The sequence below is a fragment of the Nerophis ophidion genome, linkage group LG10, assembly GCF_033978795.1.
Source record: "Nerophis ophidion isolate RoL-2023_Sa linkage group LG10, RoL_Noph_v1.0, whole genome shotgun sequence".
Lineage (NCBI taxonomy): Eukaryota > Metazoa > Chordata > Actinopteri > Syngnathiformes > Syngnathidae > Nerophis > Nerophis ophidion.
In genome coordinates, this window is record NC_084620.1 from 32398380 (window position 1) to 32416595 (window position 18216).

Here is an 18216-nt window from a genome sequence, read left to right on the forward strand (position 1 = left end):
CTGATCAAAAGGCCCCAGCTGTACTGGGTCACCCATTGCAAATAGCCCTCCCACTAGCAGTACTCTTGCTGGACGAGCTTCACAACTAACAGAATTCATTGTTTGCTTCAAACAGGGCCAGGCTCTTTACATGTTACACAACTTCAGTGTTGTACTGAACTATTCGTTGCCTTTATTTGTGACTGCTCATGTTTCTCATGCTCCTGTTGGTGTGCCACAAAAGCCTCGATTCATTCGGGAGTCTTTAATGTGACATTACTGGGTGTTAAAGGTACACAACTTCCACCCGCCCCCAAATCTCTCCCCGCTACTTGTTTGCTATTGTTCTCAAGGGTGAGAACTGGCTGAGCAGGAAACACATTAGGCACAAACAAATCCTCATTCTTGTTGCTGCCTTCTTTTTGTTAGTTGTGATTTAAAGCAGCCGTTATTGTTTGTGCAGCTTTTCTACAGGGTCACTGACGAGCACGCAAAGATGAGCGAACTGTTGCTGGTGGGAATGATCTGCTACTCCAGCCAACATTACTGTGCCTTCGCCTACCACACCAAGTCTTCCAAATGGGTCTTCTTTGACGACGCCACAGTTAAAGAGGTGACTACTTGACCAACAAGACTTGACTGTCGCAACACGATATGTATCACCGAGTACTTCTGTCGTACAGAAGATTTTCTTTTGCAGTACGTCCTAGAAAACAGCAGACTGGGCGTTATACAGAGCATTTCTGCAGTAGGCCCTTAATAACAGCAGTGTTCTTATCACATAAAGGATTTTTGACTTGCAGTACCAGACAGAAAAAAAAGTAGTTATCATTAAATGATTCAGACTCAGCCACCTGCAACAAGTGCATGACGGTAATGTTGTGCAAGTAACATCTTGTAAGTAGGCAAACAAAGTCTGACACTTTTTATTAACTTATTTGCTGACCTTGACACGCTGAGAGCAGCTTTTAGGAACAACACTGCACTTCTCATTATGCATCAATCATATTCACCGCGAGCGAAGTGCATGAACAAACACCGTAATTGTTAGCATCAACATTACAACATAAGCAATTGTTTTGCATCATCTCTCTATGTTTTGTTGGTGGTTTTGCTGCAAATTATTTCTTATTTTCTAATGTATTCCTTCTTATAATTTTTATATGAAGTACTAAAATTAATAGTCCGTTCAACTTCAATGTACCAAAATTTTGTAAAAATAAAAAGGCATTGTTTTTCATCAAATATTTTTACGTTTTCCATTTCTAAAGCACCAGTACGATTTAAAAAAAATCTAGATTTGGTACTCTTATTGGGTAAAGTGTAATACTCATCCAAACTCCTGTCGCATTGAAAATCTTTCATCCGAGTGAATAAAAATGTGTCTTCAAATGTTTGACCGATACTCGGTTGGTAGAGTGGCCGTGCCAGCAAATTGAGGGTTCCAGGTTCGATCCCCTCTTCCGCCATCCTAGTCACTGCCGTTGTGTCCTTGGGCAATACACTTTACCCACCTGCTCCCAGTGCCACCCACACTGGTTTAAATGTAACTTCGATATTGGGTTTCACTATGTAAAAGCACTTTGAGTCACTAGAAAAATGTGCTATATAAATATAATTTAAAATTCAAATTCATACTGAAAACGTGGCTAAATAAAATTGTAAAACCAAAGGTTTGGAGACACTTTCTCTACACTTCAACAAGAAGGCATCCCCAAGCGTTTGTCTAGTACTGTAAACGGGGGACGGCGTGGCGAAGTTGGTAGAGTGGCTGTGCCAGAAATCTGAGGGTTACTGGTTCAATCCCCACCTTCTACCATCCTAGTCACGTCCGTTGTGTCCTTGGGCAAGACACTTCACCCGTACTCCTGATGGGCCCTGGTGAGCGCCTTGCATGGCAGCTCTCACCGTCAGTGTGTGGAAATACTGTCAAAGCGCTTTGGGCTCCTTTAAAAATGGGTAGAAAAGCGCTATACAAGTACAACCCATTTACCATTTAAACACAGTGACATGCAGTCAGGGGAGGCTAATGAGGCTCACCTGTCATTAAAAATACAACAAATAACACTAAATGCACATTAATATTTGGCCATTAACATTTTCTTTATGTATTTTCTGCATTATTCCAATATTTTGTAGATTTTGAAGTAAAATTTGGTGAATATCCTGATCAAATACAGGCAGAAACTTGAGATGAGGCTGCAGCAATCATGGCCTACGCCAGGGGTCGGGAACCTTTTTGGCTGAGAGAGCCATGAAAGCCAAATATGTCAAAATGTATTTCCGTGAGAGCCATATAATATTTTCAGCACTGGGTGTATCCCGCCTTCCGCCCGAATGCAGCTGAAATAGGCTCCAGCACCCCTGTGACCCTGAGCGGGACAAGCGGTAGAAAATGGATGAATGGATAAATACAACTAAATGCGTGCCTTTTTAAGTAAGACCAACATTTTTAGAGTATGATAACTCTGTTATTCTTTTGAATAATATTGTTATTCTGAAGTTAACCAATAATAAATGAAATACTTCTCACCATTAATGAGATTTCTTAAACAGGTGCGGTAGAAACGAATGGATGCATTAAAAGGCATGAGAATTTTATATATTTTGAACGTTATTTTTACCACTGTGATTACCAGAAAAACTATTCATTACTTGTCGTGTTAATCAATGTCAGCTACGATTTATCTGAGAGCCAGATGCAGTCATCAAAAGAGCCCCATCTGGCTCGAGACCAATAGGTTCCCTACCCCTGGCCTACGCTCTGACTAGCGCAACTACATGATAATGAGGAGTTTTACAACAAATTAACAGGTTTTCCCGGTGAATATAAATGTCTCCAAACTTTTAACTGATACTGTACAAGGACTAAATATGAAACTCAAAATCAAAAGTTTGGAGACACTTTATTCTATTTCTGCGTATAAACAATTTAAAATATCTTTGTACATTTAAAATGTATTGAATGTTTTGCTCTTAATTTGCTTTGCATCGTTTCTCCTTTCCACTGTGATTTTGTGCTTCCCTTTGCCTAATTAACAACCAAACGGCATCTGTCAGCCTGAAAACTAACTTAATTGTTCTTTGCACTCAAGGCAAGGTTCACCCCAGTTTTTATTTTCTGATGATGTCCAAACATCTGCTCTCAGGTTCTGTTGTCATATGTTATTTTCCTGCTCCTTCTTGTAGGTGGGGTCCAAGTGGAAAGATGTGGTCAGCAAATGTATCAAAGGCCATTTCCAGCCTCTTTTGTTGTTTTACGCCGACCCTGATGGCAGCGCCATTAGAGCTGAGGACGCATTACAGCAGAAACTAAGCCAGACACAAAACAAGACCTCTGTCAATGGAGAAGGTAAGAAGTAATAAGATTGTTTTGCTTGGTGGGGGGGATTAAGCCCCATTCGAATGGTCTGTTGTAAAAAAATGTGTGAAAATCAAAGCTATTAGGAAACATTGTAAATCTAATTAAACTATTTCACCCACCCAAAAATATTAATACTGTACTTAAACAATAATGATGGTTTTAGACACACAAAGCAATACATAATTAGTTTAAATAATGAATGAAATACTAATTTTATTCATAATCAATAAATAAATGATTAAAAATTACTCATAAACCCTTTCACCTTTATTTTTAGCCTTCTTTGCTACAACTTCTTTCTTGAATTGAATAGTGTATTTCATCTTATCTATCCAAGTGCTGGCACTCTTGTTTTAACCATATAAACAAGAAAGCACAGACAACGCCTACTGTATGTGCTCACACAACTTTGCTTCACTCAACAAAACAGCCAGTAAGCGCCACATTACCCTTGATTGTTTGGCGAGACTTACCTTAACAGTGTGGTGCGTTCAGTGACAATCTGGATTGAAAAGAAACAATCAAAGGCTCTTGTTGATTTTGTTTGAACTATTACTTTATTCTGATATGTATCTGGTCCCATTGTTTTTAATTTTGCAGCCATTTCCACTAAAAACAGAGTGCAAACTTAAACTACCAATGAAGACATTGGTAACACTTTTACCTAAAACCAGGGCATTCTGAAAACTGAAGCATCATTGTCTGAAAATGAATCACCATGTCATACCAGTTTATATTCGGTTTTAAATCATTGTTGTCTCTAAGGTTTTCAGTCCCCGCTTCCATCCCCCAAGAAGCTGGACCTGACCAAGGAGAATCTGCTTGCTCTGCTGGGTCAAGGCCCCTTAAAGCAGAAAACTACTTCCACCTTTGGCCGGGGCAATTCCCATAACAGCGGGGGACGAGCAACAGGTAGGAGGGAATAAAAACATTGTAAAGATTAATTTGCATGCCAAAGAATTTGGTGGTGGTATGATCTGCAATGCAACCCAACTGAAATTAAAAAAAAAGTATTTTAAACAACAATAAGGCCTTGATGCAAAGAAAAGATGACAGTTCTCGCAAGGGAAAATATTTTTGTTGTGGTACTCTGACTTATTATTTTTTCCATTGTATTTTTTTTGTAATAGTGCAAATTGGTGCCGGCAATCCCAAGCATCCATTCAAAGAGATTATCAGGGAAGTTGCCCATCGAGCCGATGGTGAGGTGCATCCATTTAGAAGAGATTCTGATCGGCGCGGTCAGCGCAGGCCAGAGACACGCAACAGAGGTTGGTTGGTCGCTGATTTTTTATTTATTTACACGCACACACACTCACACACACACACACACACGTTTGGCCTCTCCATATGATGGTACATAAGATGCACAACAGGGAAATAACACACACACACACACACACAATTCTACGGGCCCTTATGTAATCCGCTGTTAGGGAGCGACGTGTCAGAAAGAGGATTAACCATGACGTCCGTCTGAGCCGAGTGTCTTTCATCCTGCGCTCTCTGAGTCACAACCTCTGCTTTTCCTCGCTGTGACAACAAAAAAAACAATACTATCCTATCCTTATCCATCCTTTTTCTACCGCTTGTCCATTTTAAGGTTGTGGGGGCTGGAATTGTTTATTACAGTATCTGGAAAAAACAGTTTCAAGAGACAATGCTACACTAATCATTCTTGAATATATTTTCGAGTAGTCAGTGTACAGCTTTTATCGCAGTAGGGAAGAGTGGAAGAGTGGGGTACAATAAAACACTTGTTGTCCTGGAGGTAAGGAAACATGACACAAAAAAAATAAAATAAACCGACACCTTTATTTCAAGATGTCTCTTATCAAATTAAATGATCAAAATGCATCTCTAAAAAAACTGCGCAAAATAATGACTTCTCAAAAAAAAAGTGCCCTTGTAGCTCAACCTGTCAGGTTAGGGTTAAGTTGAACCATCTGGGGATAAACTGATGATCTTTTGAATTGAAAACAGTTTTGAACTTGTTAAAAACAAACCACCACTTGGTTTCAAAATCATTTAATTAAAGCAAATATTCATTATTCCAATTATCTAGGTTGCAGGGAAATATGAACTGTTGTCTCCTTGCGGTTCCACCAGCCTGCAGAGTGGGGGTGCCCAAACTTTTTCCTTCAAGGGCCAAAGTAGAAATGTGCCAATGGACCGCAGGCCAAACTGATTTTCAAGCGGACAGCAGCACAATTAGGTGAGGAGTATTGTCATATATAAGGTAGTGGATATGGCAACTAGTTAACCTTGCAAACATTCCATCAATGATTCTGTGAGCTTAAAAGACTATTTCTCTTAAATTGGGCAGGCCATCCTTTGAGGGAAAGCAAAACAATTCTGCAGGCTTGATTTGGCCCACGGACCCCACTTTGGGGATCCTATGCTTTAAAGGTTGAGGTAGCTTCTTTAGCACATCACTCCATGGAAAATATACTTCATCCTGAGGTGGGTTTCCTACAACCAATGATGCAGTAATTCTAAGAAATCTGACAGTCACTTTGTTGCGCACAAAGCTATCAACCAAGAAAATGTGTTAGGATAGGACACGATAGCCTTTATTTATCATACAATGGGGATAATATGTGGTTGCAGTGCAGATACAAAAAGTCTGAAAAAATAAGGTAAATAAATGAAAACGAGAAGTAACATCAAAAGACATAAAATACATTAAAAGAGTACAGAGCTGATGCAATCACTTCAGCGGCACCATTTTTACATATACTGTAACTATAAAAGTTTAATAAGGAAATACCAAAACAAATACGAATTGCACACTTACGATTGCACCATGGAAAGACAAAGACAAAAGAAAAACACCATTTCAACACTTACATGCACCACAGTGCCCTCTGTAGTGCTCCATGTCATCATCTGCCGGGGTGGGGAACAGTAGGGCCAGAGATAGTTACAGACCCAACAAAAGCAACTAACAGAGTCAACTCTGCCCTCTGCTGCCCACAAGCTCCCGGCAAATGTCAAGTCTGCGTGGATGAACTACAATCCGTCCAGGGAGACTAAGGTGTGGTTTGGGATGCAAAATTTACAATTACAAACAGATTTGTGACATGTGGTTACCTTATTTCATTGTTGAAGCTCTCTTGCTCAGAAAGGTCATGCTAATGCAATCCTAACATCTCTCTCAGAGCTGTGTGCACTGCGATTTTTGCCTGTTTTTCCCCCTTACTCTTTGTTGTTTCTTCCTTTTCTGTTGTTTATTTTTCTTCTCTTCATAGGTACAATCAATTGCCTACTTTTCAGGTATATCACCTTATTATGGTGAACATTTACTAGCAAAAACAGTTTTTTTTATGTTTTACCCCTTTAAAAATATGCTTAATTTATTGTGCAAGATGGAAATGATTTGTGCTTTTTGAGTGCAGCGGGAATTGGCACCAGCCCCCCGCTACCCTATAAGGGACAAACTGTAAAAAATGGATGGGTGGATGGAATTTATGGTTGCATGACAAAATATGTGCATGGATACCTAGATACAAAGGGTGGGTCAAGTTTACCCACTGGCTCATCTTACTTCACTCACACTACAGCTTTACCAGTCACTAAAAATTAGTTAGTGCACAGCTTTTTGTTAAAATAACTGACAACAAAATTTATTTGTGGAGTTTTCTTGTTCTCCCCGTAACTGCATTGCTTCCTCCTATTTCCAGAGACATGCACCTGGGGTAGGTTGATTGGCAACACTAAACCGGCTGTAGTGTGTGAATGTGAGTGTGAATGTCGTCTATCTGCATGGACCTGTGATGAGGAGCCAACTTGTCCAGGGTGTAACACGCCTTCCACTTAAGTGCAGCTGGGATAGGCTCCAGCCACCCCACAACCCAGAGAGGGACAGGCGGTAGAAAATGGATGGATGGATGCATGGACAATAGAGGAGCAAGATAATTATGTTCTATAGTCAATTATCTTGTGCGACTGCTTGAGTGCTGCCATCATGTGGGGGTTGATTTAGGGGAATATAATTCAGCATGTCTTAATCCATTTTATCAGTGGATTATAGTGCCATTTATTATTGGTATTTTGCAATGCAATTTACCCATCAAATATTCACAAATTGTATGTTATTTCTCTCCATAACCAGCTCAAGACCGCATCTACTCACGATCAATCTCACCACCGGAAAATGGTTTCAAGCAGCACTTGGAGACTCGACTGTACAGCAGCCAGGGAAAAGGCCCTACCCGGAATGACCGACCGGCTACCCAACTTAGCAATAGGTCTTCCCAGGAGGAACTCCGATCCAACTCAAAGATCCGGATGCTACACAGTGTGCCCAGTAGCACCCACTACAGCAGAAGAGTGGAGCATCACTCCAATGGCTACAACTCCGACAGCAGCCAGGACTCTCGAGAGCGTCCTGGAAGCGCCGGGAATGGCCACAGTAGCAGCAGCAGCAGCAACAGGTCCAGCCGTCCCTGGAAGCCCATGCGAGAGGCGCTCAATGTTGACAGCGTTTTACGCGGAGGCAATGGCAGTGGAGCAAGTCTAGACCGGAGGCCGCACAGCCCCCAGAGTCGACCCAGCGGCAAGTCGCAGGGCTGGGACCTGAATTGGTGTGGCCGGGAGGAGCGCAAGCCTAAGAGCCTAATGACCATATACGAGGACGAACTGAGGCATGGGACATTGACCAGCCATAGCTCACTGGACTCCAGCAAGGACAGGTCAAAGGGCACAGGCACCCTGAAAGTCTACGACAACTGGAATATCCAGCGGACTGAATCGGGCTATGAGAGCAGCGACAGGATTAGCAACAGCTCAGCAAATCTGGACTCGCCTGTGGTGGATAACTTTTCGTCCAAAGAGCTACGACCCATACACGAGCTGCATTTGAGCCGGTAAGCTATTTTACAACAAATTGTGCACTCATGAGTTAAAATCAGGAGCTCTAAAGAGTTGTATGCACTTTTAGGGATCAGTTCCCTCCAAGGGGAAGTGATGACACCATCATGCATGCTGAATTTTCCACGGGTAAGTCAATTATTCTATTTTAGACATTTGTAGTCCTAAGGCCTGATGTAGTAATAGGCCTGACGTTAATACTGAACTTTGAAATTTTAAATATTATTTATTTGAAGGAATCGCATGACTAATATACAGTAATGATAAAAAAAAAGAAGAATTAAAGCCACCATGTAAATGCTCATGCACGAACATGACACATTGACATCTATCCTTCCAACCGCCAGTTTGCATGCATAGTAAATAAGAACTATATTTTAGTTAACATGCCAAAACAATCCCATATTATTGTTAATACAATTTGTACAATTTCTTTAAAATTGCCCGTAAAATAGTCAACTGTTCGCATGACTGTTTTCAAGTCGCTTTTCCATACCTGAAAACGGTTAAAAAGAAAACAAAAGATTCTAGAGGCTTCCAATCTTAAAAGTTGTTCTGTTTTGGTTTTGGAAGTGGAGTATTCACAGATCGTCAGCCTCAAATTGTGAATCGCCGCATGGACATAGCGGCTTCAAAATGCAATAGCTTTGTGAAGTGTGGGGTGTGGTGATCTGACTCCCTCCCTCTCCGGTGTAATTGCATGCCATCACAAAGGATTTAGCCTCTAATGCTTTTGAAGAGTGTGCGGACTCATCACAGATGGCATCACTTGTGTCCTCGTCCTTAACCGGTTAGTCAGTAGATAACTACTCATTATTCCCCCAATTCTGCAAACCAGGAATCTGCTATTGTGTGCACGAGCCAAAAGTATCTTTAAGTCTCTTTTTTTTTTTTTTTTTTTTTTTAAATCTTCTTATACCGTTCAGTCAAAGTTTATTTTTTTAGCCCTAAGTCACAAGTGTCTCAAAGGGCTGCACGAGCCACAACGACATCCTTGGCTCAGATCCCACATTAGGGCAAGAAAAAACTCAACCCAATGGGATAGAATGAGAAACTTTGGAGGGGACCGCAAATGTGGGGAGTCGAGTGGATCTAGTTAATAGTGTGAGAGTCCAGTCCTTAGTGGGGCTAGCAGGGGATCATCTTGAGTGGAGACAAGTCAGCAGCGCAGAGACGTCCCCAACTGATGCACAGATGAGTGGTCCGCCCCGGGTCCTGACTTTGAACAGCTAGCACTTCATCAGTGGTAACCTAATAACCGCTCCACACAGGAGAAGGGGGCAGAGCAGAAAAGTGACGGCAGATCAACTGGTCTAAAAGGGGGCTCTATTTAAAGGCTAGTGTATACAAATGAGTTTTAAGATGGGATTTAAATGCTTCCACTAAAGTTGCAAATCTAGCTGTTACCGGGAGGGCATTCCAGAGTACTGGAGCCTGAATATAAAACGCTCTATAGCCTGCAGACTTTTTTGGGACTCTGGGAATCACTAATAAGCCGGAGTTCTTTGAAGGCAGATTTCTTGCCGGGACATATGGTACAATACAATCAGTATTGATCTAAGACGCAGAGTGATAAAAGAAATAAGCTAATAAATATGATACACTGTATATTCCAAAAAATAAATATTTATTTAGATACTTTGATTTTCTCGTACAAATATTTTAGATAAGTGTTGTCTTATATTTGGTTCCATCTATTTTTCTACCGCTTGTCCTCTTTCGGGTTCGCAGGGGGTGCTGGAGCCTATCTCAGCTGCATTCGGGCGTAAGGCAGGGTACACCCTGGACAAGTCGCCACCTCATCGTATATTATATATTATATTTGGGTGAATACTATAATTAATGTTTTTGTGGAGCCTTTCCTAAACTGTCCCAGCAGACAAAGATCAGGCCAGAGCAGACGAAGCCTCATGTGGTTTTCTATTACTTCTTAGTAACTCAAAAGTTGGAGTTAACATCACAGAGATTTTCTTCTCCTCAAGGTGAACAAGGGAGAAAATCTCCTGACCTGCATGACTCAAACAAGCAATTACAAAGGTAAACGTCTAAAGATAGGTGTTATGATTGGCATGGCATAATCATTTTGTTTGTGTACCAGACGAAGAGCTTTCCGATACACACCTGGAGTCATACAAGATGACCTGGACAGCGATAGGGAAGAAAACGTGGACAGCCCAATCAGCCTGGTGCCGCCTTACTTGACAAAGGCTCACAGCTTTGAGTGGAACAAATCAGATGACCTGGTAGGACCCTTCTCAGAGCAAGAAGATGCCACCACCAATGGACCTTTTCTGCACGACATCCCGCCGCCTTTACCACCAAAAACTATTTTGAAAGATGACGTTGACCAATTCGAACCCCCGGAGATACCACTGCGCTTGAGTGGAGACATAAACAGCACAGCGCCTATGCTTTTGCACACCACCCTCATCCGTTGGATTGACACTCCCGCCGAGCACAGGCACTGGTCCGACACCAGCTCCAAGTCCTCTGACCAGGACAGGAACGAGCTGTCAGCCAGCGAGGGCGAAGAGAGGAAACCGGGCCCCGATGGCGCCAACTCCCCTGACGTCGTTCTACCTACTACCTACTTCTCTGTTGATAATTGCATGACCGACACCTATCGGGCCAAGTACCACAAGAGGCCCGCCTTGTACATGAGATCAGATGAGCACACATCTTCTGGGGAGAGTGACATGGATACCAGAGGACTTCCTGCGCCGGATGTGGAGACGTCTGAACATTCCAGCAACCAACCGGAGCTAGGTACGCGAAAGTGCCGTTCTTGGTGACTTTTCTTCGCATTGTTTGCCTCGATTCAAAGTCGAGGTAATCCTTTCAACCCTGTTTGTAGGATTATGACGAAACTACATGCTGCCCCCCATGGTGTCCTTTTTTACCATCACACAGATGTCTAACCTCCCTCTTACCAGTTATCAATGACAATTCCATGCATAATAGAAATAACATGTACCGTATTTTTCGGATTATAAGTCGCAGTTTTTTTCATAGTTTGGCCGGGGGGTGCGACTTATACTCAGGGGCGTCTTATGTGTGAAATTATGAACATGTTACCGGAAAATATTAAATAATATTATTTATCTCATTCACGTAAGAGGCTAGATGTATAAGATTTCATCGGATTTAACGATTAGGAAAGACAGATTGTTTGGTAAACGTATAGCATGTTCTATATTTTATAGTTATTTGAATGACTCTTACTATAATATGTTATGTTAACATACCAGGCACCTTCTCAGGTGGTTATTTATGCGTCATATAATGTACACTTATTCAGCCTGTTGTTCACTATTCTTTATTTATTTTAAATTGCCTTTCAAATGTCTATGCTTGGTGTTGGGTTTTATCAAATAAATTTCCCCCAAAAATGCGACTTATACACCAGTGCGACGTATATATGTTTTTTTCCTTCTTTATTATGCATTTTCGGCAGGTGCGACTTGTACTCCGGAGCGACTTATACTCCGAAAAATACGGTAGTCAAAGTACTCCATGTGATTGCTTTATGCACGAGCACATAAACAGGTGCCCAACCTGGACACACCGTAGAATCTTTCCTCCCACCAGTTACTAATGAAGCATAGTAGAAAAAAAAGAAAACGAGTAGTGCTGTAAAAAGAATGTACATCCAACCTACGGAGTCACGTCCTAAAAATAATCCACAATGCCTGCGGTGTGATTGCTATGCTTTAGCACGGTTGTCAAATACGGATGCGTTTATTTTTCCTCCCACCATATATTAAGAACAACAAGCTTGCATGCATTGTAAAAAAAACAAAACTAAAATTAATAATGATTGCCATCTTGCAATACACAAAAAACAAAACGACTTATAAAAATAATAAATCAAAGAATGCAGTGTGATTGCTCATTCACAGGCCAACTTGGACACCTTGTATAATTTTAGAAATAACGTCTTTTTGTCCTCTCTTCTTAGGCTATTCTTCTTCTTCTTCTTCCGCGAAGCCTATCGCAAAGTGGTTCCCCGTGACACAAAAAGGACTGGACGAGCATGGTTTCCTATAGTTGGAGCAAAAGCAACAATAACTACGAATATCCCCCCAAAAAACAACTATGCATTACGACTGGTGTACATTTTGAATGTCTGAAAAACAACATGCAAGAATGTGCAAGCCAAAAAGATTGTTTGAAGAAAAAGGATGAATATTTGCACAAATAGAAAGGTACGGCAAAAGGGGATCACTCAGAGAGCCCTTTTATCAGGATTACCAAGTTAAAGACGATTGAACGAAATTGTGTCCAATAATGGAAATTTTTCACCATTTGGACAGTCTTTCTTTGTACTTTAGTAGATCCTAGGGATCTGTGTGGGTATCGAGGTGTCTTCATTCTATCTCTCTAATAAACGCCGCCCGATCAACTCTCCTAAGGTGATGGGCAATTGTAGCCAAATGCTAGTCAGCACAAATGTCTTATCACTGTATCGTCACTACTGATACTCCGAGCTCTTTGTTTTTGTTGCAAAGTATACAAGGGTTCCTATAATAAAATGTTGCATTTGTTTTTGGCTCCCTATTTTCATACATAATGCAGAGTTTTTACTGCATAGTGCCTTTTTGTATTTTTATTTTTAAAATGACAAAAAGTTTGCATCAGAAAAAATATTTGTACAATGTTTTGATTCCAGAGATTTTTGCATTTAAGTTTTATTTTTATTGATCGCAACTTATTAAACAAAATAAACAAATGTTCAAGTACCTTTGCCTATATTAGTATTTTGTTTTAAATATTTGTAATCAATAAAACATCCATCCATACATTTTCTACCGCTTATTACCTTTGGGGTTGCGGGGCAATAAAACAATAATTTGTAATAAATATTGTACCATTCATATATTGAAGCCTACTGTCGCTAACACGTCTTCAAATTCTGGTGCTTTTCTGCCACCTGTTGTCGCTTGCACGTAATTACATGCAAGTTCAGTCGTTTTCACAATCTCAATATAAAAGCACATGAGAATCCATCCATCCATTTTTTACCACTTGTCCCTATTGGGGCCGCGGGGGGTCCTGGACTCTATCTCAGCTGCATTCGTGCAAACTTTAATATATTTATGTATGTATTTAAGTTATAATTAGTATTTTTTTTTTACGAAATAAATGTTTCCATAGTAGTCCATCCATCCATTCCCTACCGCTTGTCCCTTTTGGGGTCGCGGACTCGCGGGAGGTGCTGGAGCCTATCACAGCTCCATTCATGCAAATTAAAAGGGACAAGCGGTAGAAAATGGATGGTATTTAATAGGGCTGCAAATTTTTGGGTGTCCCATGATCCGATTCAGTATCGATTCTTGGGGGTCGCGATTCGATTATACTGTATATCGACTTTTTTTCGATTCAACGCGATTCTCGATTCAAAAACGATATTTTTCCGATTCAAAACGATTTTGTATTCATTCAATACATAGGATTTCAGCAGGATCTACCCCAGTCTGCTGACATGCCAGCAGAGTAGTAGCTTTTTTTTTTTTTTTTAAAGCCTTTTTAATTATAAAGGACAATGTTTTATCAACTGATTGCAATAATGTAAATGTGTTTTAACTATAAAACGAACCAAAAATATGACTTATTTTATCTTTGTGAAAACATTGGACACAGTGTGTTGTCAAGCTTATGAGATACGATGCAAGTGTAAGCCACTGCGACACTATTGTTCTTTTATTTTTATTTTTCATAAATGTCTAATGATAATGTCAATGAGGGATTTTTAATCACTGCTATGCTGAAATTACAACTAATATTGATACTGTTTTTGATAATATTTGTTTTTGGTTCACTACTTTTGGTTTGTTCTGTTTCGTGTTTGTGTCTCCTCTCAATTGCTCTGTTTATTGCAGTTCTGAGTGTTGCTGAGTCAGGTTTGGTTTTGGAATTGGATTGCATTGTTATGGTCGTGGAACTGTGGACCAGCTCTATACTCTCGGCAGGGTTCGTGAGGGTGCATGGGAGTTTGCCCAGCCAGTCTACATGTGCTTTGTGGACTTGGAGAAGGCATTTGACCGTGTCCCTCGGGAAGTCCTGTGAGGAGTGCTCAGAGAGTATGGGGTATCGGACTGTCTTATTGTGGCGGTCCGCTCCGTGTATTATCAGTGTCAGAGCTTGGTCCGCATTGCTGGCAGTAAGTCGGACACATTTCCAGTGAGGGTTGGACTCCGCCAAGGCTGTCCTTTGTCACCGATTCTGTTCATAACTTTTATGGACAGAATTTCTAGGCGCAGTCAAGGCCTTGAGGGGTTCCGGTTTGGTGGCCGTGGGATCAGGTCTCTGCTTTTTGCAGATGATGTGGTCCTGATGGCTTCATCTAGCCGGGATCTTCAGCTCTCACAGGATCGGCTTGCAGCCGAGTGTGAAGTGACCGGAATGAGAATCAGCACCTCCAAGTCCGAGTCCATGGTTCTCTCCCGGAAAAGGGTGGAGTGCCATCTTCGGGTTGTGGAGGAGACCCTGCCCCAAGTGGAGGAGTTCAAGTACCTAGGAGTTTTGTTCACCAGTGGGGGAAGAGTGGATCGTGAGATCGACAGGTGGAGCGGTGCGTCGTCTTCAGTAATGCGGATGTTGTACCGATCCGTTGTGGGGAAGAAGGAGCTGAGCCGGAAGGCAAAGCTCTCAATTTACCGGTTGATCTACGTTCCCATCCTCACCTATGGTCATGACCGAAAGGATAAGATCACGGGTACAAGCGGCCGAAATGAGTTTCCTCCGCCGGTGGCGGGGCTCTCCCTTAGAGAGGGTGAGAAGCTCTGTCATCCGGGAGGAACTCAGAGTAAAGCCGCTGCTCCTCCACATCGAGAGTAGCCAGATGAGGTGGTTCAAGCATCTGGTCAGGATAAATGATAAATGGGTTGTACTTGTATAGCGCTTTTCTACCTTCAAGGTACTCAAAGCGCTTTGACATTACTTCCACATTTACCCATTCACACACACATTCACACACTGATGGAGGGAGCTGCCATGCGAGGCGCCAACCAGCACCCATCAGGAGCAAGGGTGAAGTGTCTTGCTCAGGACACAACGGACGTGACGAGGTTGGTACTAGGTGGGATTTGAACCAGGGACCCTTGGGTTGCGCACGGCCACTCTCCCCACTGCGCCACGCCGTCCCAAACGCCTACCGGGGGTTTCCAAGTTGTGCACGTTTATCATCTGCAGGTTCTCTTCCCAGATCTGCCTGCGACCAGACTCTTCTACCTGATGGAGGTAAACCTTATTGTGCGTTGTCTTCCATAGCTCCCAGAACTACCACGGAGGGGTCAATTGACTTTTTTACCTAAAAGACCTACAAGAGGGTGATTTGACCCTTAGGACCCCCTGCGGACACTCCTTTTGTTGTGGAAATGTGGCTGTTAGCAGCTCGCAGCTGTCACTTGAGTCACAGAGTCGCTTGAGCCTGTGTGGGGCAGGGGGCCCCAAGGCCACCTGAGAACATACACAGTCTTCTTCCGCTTGGGCGCATACACAGTCAGTGTGGCACCAGTGGATGAAAATACCTGGGTGGTAAATTCATCGCGGGGCATCTGTCGAGTTGACGGTGGGATTTCTTGGCGAATCCTGTTGACTGTGCCGAGGATGGTTGAATTCCGGCTAAGTAGTCGTTTTGCAAGTGACAGTGACGTAAAGAAATTGTCTGTGGTAACATTTCTACCCTTGTCCAAGAATGGTTCCATCAGCCTCATGACTACACTCTCAGACACTCTCCCCACGAGGCCGAGTGGGGTCCTTGCCAAGATATGGGAGGATGTTGCAGACGTATTTGGTTTTCAAGTCACACGCCACCCAAAACTTGATACCAAACTTGTCTGGTTTAGTTGCAATGTACTGTAGGAAACAGCAGCGAGTCTTGCACGGAAAAAGTTGTTCGTCAATGGTGATGTGTTGACCAGGGATGTAGGATGTGATGCAGTTGGTGACATACAATCCCCATATGTTTGAAATTGCAGCAAAGCTATCAGTCTGTACTCGCTCGCTGCGGGTGTCTCTGTCATCAAAGCGCAGGTGATGCATGATGTTTTGGAAACGGCCTCGGGACATGGTTTCGATGATGTGTGGGCTTCCCAGGTTTTTCGACCAGCAGTGATGGCACCTTGAAGATTCCCCTCATGATGGTGATGGAAATAAATGCCATTAGTTCAGGTATGCCCATGAACCAATCCACATGCTCAGTTTGCTTCGCATGTTGAATTGTACAGGCTCGAATGATGCCAAGCATGTCCAGAGTGATGAAACAAAAGAAGCTCTGAAGGCGACTTGTGATTGACCTCCTGGCCTTAGCTGTTGGCTCTCCTACTGCGCTGTATGGCGATGGCGGGGTGAAATGTGGACCCGTTCCCACCTGTTCTTCATGCCATACTGTGCCATCTTTTGCAGTATCTGTCACATCAGTCGCCAGCCGAGCTCTCTTTGTTGGTTGGGGAGCACTCTCCTCATCTGTAGCGTGAAAAAAATGTAATTATGAGCAATGGGAAATTCAAATGATATCACAAATGCAAGTATAGAAGCTAATCACTGCAAAAATTGTTTATTTTTCTAGTTTCAAGTAATGTAGTAAAAATCACCTTGGAACTAGTATTTTTCAACTAGAAATAAAAACCTCAAATTAGACTATTTTTAGTTGTTTTAAGAAATTTGCCATTGGGGCAAGCATTTTTTTTTTACTAGGTTAGCAATATTTGCTAGCCAAATTTGCTAGGCAAAATTTGCTAGGCAAACAACATTTGCTTGAAATGAGTAAATCAAGGTAGTAAAAAATCTTAGCTAGTAAAAAAGCTTGCCCCATTGGCAAATGTCTTAAAACATGTCAAAATAGTCTAGTTTTTAGGTTCTTATTTCTAGTAAAAAATACTAGTTCTGAGGTGATTTACTCCCTCACTGAAATGAAATGTAAAATGGGAAATAATATGAAATGAAATATTACCTGAAGACAACTGAGACAGCTCGGAGTCTGAATCCAACTGGAGATTGATGTCTTCTCCATCCGATTCGCAAGGGTCAGCTCCATCCAGGATCATTTCCAATGCCTGTTGAGTGCTGTATCTCTGCATCTTCGTTCCTTGGAGAGGAGCTTCTTTCACCACAAAATTCTTGAGGGAAATGAAGCAGTAGTCCACATGCACTGGTATTTATCCATCTAACAATTGCCAGGTTGCATTCACATGAGTCGTTATGGTCACATGGCATGGGAGATTCACACGTTAATTCAACCATTATCTGGTTGCAGTCATATGATTCGTCATGATCACATGGGACATTCACACGTTCATTGAACCAATCATCGCGTTCGCGTGCACGGCAGACAAGCAATTTCCCGTGCAGTTGGCAGCAGGAGCATGCCCAGTACGAATTTGAGGTGAGAAATTTCGCACTGGGCATGCTCCTGCTGCAAACTGCACGGCAACTCGCTTGTTTACACACAAAACGCTGGCTATTCCAGTCTTTACGCAGCTTGCGCATGCCCTAATGCATGCGCGTTCACGTTTCAGGCATTTTCGCAGTCTCTGTCAGTCTCCATGAATGTTACAATTGGAAACAACATGCGCCAGGCTCCATACTTCAGGCGCATAAGTGGACACTTGCTATTGCGTTGTTTTGATGGCTTACGTTAACATTCATTACTAGAGACTGTTGACGAGACATGTTATATACTATCCTGATTATTATCATAATTTTGATATGACATCTTCCAAAACGTTCCAAAATATTTTATCCCAATTCCCTAACACTATCTTGAAAATTGAGCAGACTATTCTGCATATGATGACTTATATGAAGAAAATGTGCTGACGTGTTTTCAGGACAACCATTACACTGAGAATCAACCAATTGGGATAGATCAGCAAGGTACATTCATTTGAAAATTGTACTAAATGTAAGCTGATTGGTGATTTTGGAGGCTGACAGCCCTTGGGAAGAAGCTGTCTGTCCCTCTTTGTCTTGGCTGTTACCACTGTAAGGTGTGACCCCTT

At 42.1% G+C, this 18216-nt stretch overlaps 1 protein-coding gene across 5 annotated transcripts in view; it reads left to right on the forward strand.

The window, feature by feature from the left end:
* The window catches only part of LOC133560705 (inactive ubiquitin carboxyl-terminal hydrolase 53), a 46822-nt gene extending 33868 nt beyond the window's left edge, over positions 1-12954 (forward strand). For 4 of the 5 annotated variants that reach the window (XM_061913526.1, XM_061913527.1, XM_061913528.1 and 1 more), the window contains 9 exons: positions 443-592; positions 3169-3331; positions 4109-4255; positions 4474-4614; positions 7458-8211; positions 8286-8344; positions 10198-10252; positions 10314-10981; positions 12174-12954. In XM_061913526.1, the coding sequence (XP_061769510.1) occupies positions 443-592; positions 3169-3331; positions 4109-4255; positions 4474-4614; positions 7458-8211; positions 8286-8344; positions 10198-10252; positions 10314-10981; positions 12174-12262 (2226 nt within the window). In that variant the 3' untranslated portion in view covers positions 12263-12954. Of the gene's footprint in view, positions 1-442; positions 593-3168; positions 3332-4108; positions 4256-4473; positions 4615-7457; positions 8212-8285; positions 8345-10197; positions 10253-10313; positions 11045-12173 lie in introns of all 5 variants that reach the window. The other variant, XM_061913530.1, reaches the window with a different exon arrangement.
* Positions 12955-18216: the final 5262 nt, after the last annotated feature.